Here is a 7957-nt window from a genome sequence, read left to right on the forward strand (position 1 = left end):
AGTGGAAAATACAGTCGTCTTTAGATGGTCAACATACATTTTTTAAAAATTTTATTTATTTTATTGATTTTTGGCTGCGTTGGGTCTTTGTTGCTGCGCGCGGGCTTTCTCTAGTTGCGGGGAGCGGGGTCTACTCTTCGTTGCGGTGCGCGGGCTTCTCGTTGTGGTGGCTTCTCTTCTTGCAGAGCACGGGCTCTAGGCGCCCGGGCTCAGTAGTTGTGGTGCATGGGCTTAGTTGCTCTGCGGCATGTGGGATCTTCTGGGACCAGGGGTTGAACCCATGTTCCCCGTATTGGCAGACGTATCCTTAATCACTGTGCCACCAGGGAAGTCCCCTTCTTCTTCTTTTTTTTTAAAGAACTGCTTTCCAAAAGTGGAGGGACATTAAAAAAAAGTTTAGTTGTATAATATCACCTTTTAAGTATGTTCAGGTTTTTAAAAAAATGCATTTCTGTAATAGGTTGTGGCATGATACATACTTTTCCCCATGATATTAGTGATATATAATTGACTGGCAAAATTTCAAACTGCAATTCCAAGTTTTTGGATATCTGGTCATTACATCTTGCCTATTTCCATGATTTATAAATAAAACCACAAATGCCACAACTAAGCAGAAGCAAAAAAGAAAAATGTACCCTATGAGTTAATCACAAGTCAATAAAAATACTGTATTCCTTTAAACAGATGTACTTATAAGAGCTTTATAACCCAAAGCAAGATATGTGGGATGCTTTAAGAAAAGGTTGCAATTTTGCAACAAGAAGTCTGTACAGCTCCTCCAGGCAGTAGCTGTGAAGGAGGTGCCTGTGTCTCAGAAACTTCTTTCCATCTGTTCTTGACACTTTTGCATCCCAAGCCCCGTTATTTACAAAGTTACCCATTTCGCAAGCTCAAAGCACCTTGCCTGGCAATTACGAACTCATGCAATGACATTTCATCCTTTCATGTGCAAATTCTAAAATTCATTGTAACGGAAAAGCTCAAAGTCGAAACTCTGTCTACAATTTGAAATGAAAGGATCAAAAATGTCAGACATTGCAGAATACCGGTTCGTAATAGAGCTCTCTTTATTTGTTCACTGTTCTTCAGTCATTTTTGTTTGTTTGTTACAAAATGCAGTCTTGATGCTTTAGTTAAACAGTACTTAAACTAAACTGTTCATGCCATGCAAAAATAACATTTTATGCACTGTTTTGGGGGGAGGGGCTTCCCACTTTTTAGTTCACAGGCATTATTAACCGCATTTTTAAGAAACAAGTTTTTTGTTTGTTTGGTTTTGTTTTTATTATTGCCTTTGTAACTAGTCACATGCTGGTTTCACGTGTGGGACAGTAACCTGTGTCTCCTGGGTTGGAATGAATTTCTGGGGCAAACAAGTGGTTTTCCATCTTGCACCCTTCTTGACTGGTGTCCTTTTTAACTTCCGCCACAGCATGGTAAATGTCTTGCCTACAGTTGTGACTTGTGTCCTGTGGAGAGGAAGCGCCCACAGAGGCCTCTTCTCGTAAAGGGTCTCTTCCGTCACTAGGCTTATCTGCAAAGCAGTTCGGGTTGGAGTCTGCCTGCTTGTCCTGCCTCGTGGTCCCTTGGAGCTCTAAGAAATCATCGTCTTCGCCCGTGTCTATTTCCGTGAAGCTCCTCCTCTCTCTGGATGAGAAAGGAAAGAGTTTCTGCTTGGGAAACCGAGGCGTCAGCCCTTTGGAGGGTCCCTGACAATGTGCCGGAACCTCGGCGCCCAGCAAGGGTCTGTCTCCCTGGGAGGGGGTTTCTTCTAAGAGGATGGTGCTGATGAGCTGCGGGGCGGTGAGTGGGAAGTTCGCCGCGGTGACCGGCAGTGGCCTGGCCGTGCTGGGTGGGGTCTGCGGGGCCCCGCCTCTGTTGTCCTTGAAGTTCACCTTGAGCGATCCGGACTTGAGTGGGTTGCTGCCTTTCAGCGAGCTCCTTGGGCTCTCGGCGGCACTGTCCGACTGCGAGGGGCCGTGGGGCCCACCCTGGGACCCACTGGAGTCGAGGTTCACAGTTACGTCGATTGGAACGTATTCTGGGCTGGTGTCCCTGGCCGCGGGCATCTTCTCTCGGGTTAGGGTGAGGAATGGGGGGGCCCTGGCTCTTTGGTGCTCTTCTATCCGGGCGAGGTCGGGTGGGAACTTCATCTGCAGGTGGCAAGCGGAGGGCGGCGGCAGGGGCGACCTCTCGGTCTCCGTGAAGTCGGTGGCGCAGCTGGTGAAGCTGTCGATGCTGGAGGTGCTCTTCATGTCCACGATGCCCTCGGCCTGCGCCACAGCCAGCTGCTCCTGCGGGCAGATCACTTCCTCCATCTCTATCTCTTCTTCGTACGCAGACGGCCTCTCGGGCTGCTGCTGGCGCTCGGGATTCGGGTGGGAGTGAGGCTGCGTCTTGGTGATCTCGTTGTACAGCATCTCCAGTTTCTGGGCACTCAGATGCTGTGGGCTGGAGGAAGAAGTGTTGTTCAGCTGCTCGTGGGAGTCTTTTTGGCTGACCTCCTGGTACTTATTCTCGTAAGACTTGTTGGAGCTTGTTTCCGACAGAGCCTTCCGGGCCCACTTCCACCGGCTTGGAGAGAGGCGGTTATCCCCCGTGGAGTCTTTTGTATTGGCCGACTCTCCGGTCTTCTCCACAGCCACGTCTATCAGTTCCATACTGCGAGCAAAGGCATCTTTTAAGTTCATAGAAACGATGCTTCCATTCCTCTTGGCCCGCTCGAGAGCCTCTCTCCTTTTAATGGCCTTCTCCTGGCGTTTCTGCTCCTTGTAAAACTCAGAGAAGTTGTTCACGATGATTGGGATAGGAAGGGCAATCACCAGAACGCCTGCAATACAGCAGAGGCCTCCCACGATCTTTCCTAATAATGTTTTCGGGTAGATGTCACCGTAGCCGACGGTGGTCATGGTGATGGTGGCCCACCAAAATGAGGCCGGGATGCTGGTGAACTTGGTAGCATCTTCGTCCTTCTCGGCAAAAAATACCAGGCTGGAGAATATCATTATCCCCATGGCCAAGAACAGTATCAACAAGCCCAGTTCATTGTAACTCCGCCTGAGGGTGAAACCCAGGGACTGCAGGCCCGTCGAGTGTCTGGCGAGTTTCAGGATCCTGAGGATACGCATGATTCGGAAGATCTGGACCACGCGCCTCACGTTCTGGAACTGCAGCACGCTCTTGTTGGACTCCGTGAGGAAAATGGTGACGTAATACGGCAAGATGGCCAGCAAGTCGATAACGTTCAGTGGGCCCTTAAAGAACTTCCATTTATTTGGTGAGGACAGGAACCGTAAAAGGTACTCCATGGTAAACCAGGCGATACACACGGCCTCCACGTGGGCTAACTGGGGGTTGTCATTGGGCTGTCCAAATTCATCCATCTCCTGCAGCTCTGGTAGCGTGTTGAGAGACAGCGCAATAGTGGAGAGTACGATGAACAAGATGGACACGATAGCCAAGATCTGGAAAAGAAAAGAAAGTCAGGTCAGCAAGGCCTCTTAGTTGCTTAGGCAGCTAGGAGACATATGCGTTCACCATTCTTTAAAGGATATGTCTTGCTCAAAGGTATTCCAAGAAGGTGACTTTACAACCCCAAATTCTCCAACTAATACAAATACGTCCACTTTTTATGAGTTCATTTCACTTAGAAGCCTAATGCGTATAAAACAGATAACTAATGAGAATGTTCTACACAGCACAGGGAACTCTGCTCAATGCTCTGTGGTAACTTAAATGAGAAGGAAATCCAAGAAAGAGAGGATATACATATACGTACAGCTGATTCACTTTGCTGTACAGCAGACGATAACACAACATTGTAAAGCAACTCTACTCTCAGTAAAAATCAACAATAATAAAAAGAAGCCTAATGTAATATACTTTTTAATTCTAGGGTCTAAGCCATTTGAAAAATATCCATTCTCCCCACCCCCCTCCCCCTTGCCCATTGTTCTTAGGCACCTTTGGAAGAGTTTTCGTGGAATAGTCATCTCTCCTCTCTTAGTTATTTGTAATTTTTCTCTCTTAACCACCCGGTTTATGTTTCCTTACATGAATTGCCATACATGTTATATTAGCTAGAAAAAATTCATGATTGCCAGAAGTTTTATTCTACAACTAAAAACGCCAATGCAGACCTATGTGTGGAGACATAATATGGCCTCAGTACAACAATGTTTCCATAGAACATGTGCGATTTGTGTGGTAAGCACTGAAGTGAGGGAGCCTCCATCCTGGGCTATGTGGCCTTCTGGCCAGCCTCTGGTGGGAGAGGAGGGTTATGAGCTAACTTCATTCAGTTGAAAAAGGTTTCAGAACAAAGAACTTGAAGATTGTCCATGGTGATCTCGGTTCAGGGATCCCCGTGGGGCAGAGGAAGGGCCGCACCATATCAGATGTGGAAGGAGAGAGGAAGCGCTCAATAAGAAGTAAAAAGAGGATCAGTGACTGAATTTTGGAGTCAGTCATTCTGACCTCTGAGCTTGGCTTTATCGCTTACTGTGTGACTTTGGGCAAGTTACTTAACCTCTCTATGTCTCAGTTTACAGATCTGTCGAATGAAGACAACAATCGTAGTTATTTCATGGCTGTTGTGAAGATTACCCGGCACACAGACATCACTGAATAAATGAATTACTCATAGTGTTAGAGGCTGAAATGAACAGGACTTCAGTCTGGAAAGACGAAGACCAAGAACAGGTATGTGAGAAATCTGTAAAACCATGCAGGGTATAGACAGCTTAAGCAGGGATTTCCTTACTGTAACCCAGTATTCTAGATTGATAAGGCAAAGCATGAAGGTGAAGGTTTGAGGGCGACAGAATAAAGCACTTCTTTGCTTAGTACAGACTGTGCGTCTGGAACACATGATTCTTGGTGAAGTAGGAAACCTCTCTTACCTAGGTTAGGTCTGGCTTGGTTTCATCTGACCTTCGCCAATGACCTCAAGAGGTATCACTGGTCTCAGTTATTATTTGTAGCTCTGAGAAAAATATCCTGACACTGTTTAATTTAGAAGTTCAGCATTCAGTAGACAATGATTAAGTATCTTGAGGCCACACATCTCAGTAAACATGAGACTGTGAAAAAATTATAACTGACATCAGGACTTCTGAACTTCTCTCCTCTTTATCCTTCTAAGTTTCTCTACTTCTGGGTTATTCTCCTTACCCTTGCTCTTTTCTCCTCTTACGCCTCACTTATACCTTTCATTGTTTTTTCTTCCTGTTTCTTCCAGCTCCCATCTTTCCTCTTAAATCACTTTAGAGTGAAAACCATAGTTGGTTCCAGAATGCACTGCAGAAATGAAGTAAAGATTTAAGTTTTCTTAACTTAAAGAACAGTACTGAGGGGCTTCCCTGCTGGAGCAGTGGTTGACGGTCTGCCTGCTAATGCAGGGGACACGGGTTCGAGCCCTGGTCTGGGAGGATCCCACATGCCGCGGAGCAGCTGGGCCCGTGAGCAACAACTGCTGAGCCTGCGTGTCTGGGGCCTGTGCTCCGCAACAAGAGAGGCCGCGATAGTGAGAGGACCGCGCACCGCGATGAAGAGTGGCCCCTGCTTGCCACGGCTGGGGAAGACCCTTGCACAGAAACGAAGACCCAACACAGCCAAAAATAAAAAAAAAAAAAAAAAAAAAAAGAACAGTACTGAATTACTAGTGTTTTATAATTTTTTCTTAAACAAAACTAAGTACTTTTTACCTGAGTATACTTCAGGAGTTCCTTTAAAAATGCGGATCAATGAATGACAGTAGAATAAAGGTTCTCTTCATCTACTCCAGAGACTGTGAAGGCTAAAGTTAGAAATCCCCTCAAGAAGATTTAGATAAACCCATGGATAATGGATTCAGAGGGTTTATTAAGGACAAGCTGGGAATGCTCACCTCAAAGCTTTGCCCTCAGGGGCCAATGGAATGGGGACATTTACAATATTCTGTCACTTAAATATTCTTAGGAAGCATTGGTCAGATTCCATCTACTCTTATGTTCCTACCACAAGGAACTAGGTTCCTCTGTATTTTCTAGAAGGTCACACTGTTCCTGATATACCTTTGGGCATTTTAAGTACTGGGATTGCTGCCAGCATTCTTGTGCTGATAATCCATATTCTAGATTTTCCATATCTTCTTATCTGTTCACCTGCCTGTTTTGCATGCATTTTATTTACGATTATCACCTCCAAGAGCAAGAGAAAAGCAGAAATACAAATGACACCATTCTACTATCTTCCAACCTTTTAGACAAAGAACAAAGTGGAAGATCCAAGGTGGACCTTCAGGTTTTCCATGACTCCACAATCTGACCGAGATTGTAGGTCATTTTACTTTCATATGTAAGTTTGGGAAATAATGGACATTGTACAGTTCTGATTTAGTCTATGGTCTGGTTGATGGCAACTTAATGAATATGGCTACTTTTAACACCTGAAAATTTAGCATGTGCACGGCATGATTTGAAGGACATTCTTGAAGAAAAGGAATTACTAAAGAAAAAAAATCCAAACACTCAAGCCCTTAGCAACCCCACATTCATGTTAAACTATAAGGTATCGCGGTGCATTATTTTCTGTCTCATGTTCAATCTGTCAAAACCCATTTGCTATCAATGTAAAGGAATGGTTTATTTTAAATATCTTGTGAAACTTGGAATTCTCCAAGAAAGACAGCACCTTAGACAAATTATTCAATATATATTAAGGATGATGTGTGATGCAATAAGCCAAATGAAAGGTTATTGTTTTATGGTAGAGTTTTTTTTTTTTAACACAATAAATAGAACAAATGTGAAATTTTGCTCTAAGCTACAGGATACACCTCTAAACATGGATATTTACTTTGGTACAGCAAACCCTTATGGCATTTACGTATTGCTTCATTTATTATAACCATGCACAAGTTAGGTTTTTAATCCTGTCACCCCTGATAACCAGCCTCCAGAGCTGGCTCTTTCGGCTCCAGCAAATAGACTTATGTTTGTATATCGCAAATGAAGTGGAAATTCCAAACAATTACCTGGGTGATATCCGTCAACCCCCTTGGAATTTGGATTACATCATTTCCAAGGTTCCTTTCACCTCTAACATATGGCGAGTCTCTTTCTCAACTAAAACATTGTGCTAATTCCATTCACGTCCGCAAACCAAACCAAGGACAAGTCACAGTTGAGCCCATCATTTTGGTTGAATTGCCAACATATAATTTTGTTGCTTAAGAAACAAAAGATTCAAATGCAAAGGCTTCGTAAAACATCATACTCTGTATGTTCCAAGCATTTAGTTACTGGAAATAGACATTCTTTCTGGATAACACTTTCTTCCCTTTTGCATTGCCTGGATAATGATTTAATTCTTCACTTAGACACAGACTTTCAGAGGATCACACAGGGGTAAGAACAGGGCTCCTGGCACTGGCGTTACTGGGTCCCAAAAGTTGGTTGCATTGATTTCTGTTTGTGAGAGAAGTAAGGCAGGTGGAGATTTGCCCCTATTTACCAACTTGTTGATTTTATATCTTTTGAAGATAGTGGGTGTTTTGTGGTGGAAAGAACACAGGACAAGGGATTAAAATACGTGGCCTGATGAGACCTTCAAGATGGCGGAGGAGTAAGACGTGGAGATCACCTTCCTCCCCACAAATACATCAGAAATACATCTACACGTGGAACAGCTCCTACAGAACAGCTACTGAATGCTGGCAGAAAACCTCAGACCTCCCAAAAGGCAAGAAACTCCCCACATACCTGGGTAGGGGGAAAGAAAAAAGAAAAAACAGAGACAAAAGAATAGGGACAGGACCTGCACCTCAAAACAAAAATAAACCAATAAACTGAAAACGTAGGCAGAACACTCTATGACATAAATCACAGCAAGATCCTTTTTGACCCACCTCCTAGAGAAATGGAAATAAAAACAAAAATAAACCACTGGAACTAATGAAACTTAAAAGCTTTTG

General features: G+C 44.2%; 1 protein-coding gene across 1 annotated transcript; it reads right to left on the bottom strand.

Annotated features, from left to right (window-relative positions):
- Positions 1 to 1307: 1307 nt before the first annotated feature.
- On the bottom strand, positions 1308 to 4473 carry KCNB2 (potassium voltage-gated channel subfamily B member 2). Its single transcript, XM_089898595.1, has 2 exons — positions 4393 to 4473; positions 1308 to 3467 (listed from the first exon to the last, which is right to left on the bottom strand). The coding sequence occupies exons 1-2, from the start codon at positions 4471 to 4473 to the stop codon at positions 1308 to 1310; spliced, it is 2241 nt and encodes a 746-aa protein (XP_089754721.1).
- Positions 4474 to 7957: the final 3484 nt, after the last annotated feature.

This window comes from Delphinapterus leucas, chromosome 17 (genome assembly GCF_059928025.1).
Source record: "Delphinapterus leucas isolate spDelLeu-1000000601 "Yukka" chromosome 17, BTC_Dleu_Yukka2, whole genome shotgun sequence".
NCBI lineage: Eukaryota > Metazoa > Chordata > Mammalia > Artiodactyla > Monodontidae > Delphinapterus > Delphinapterus leucas.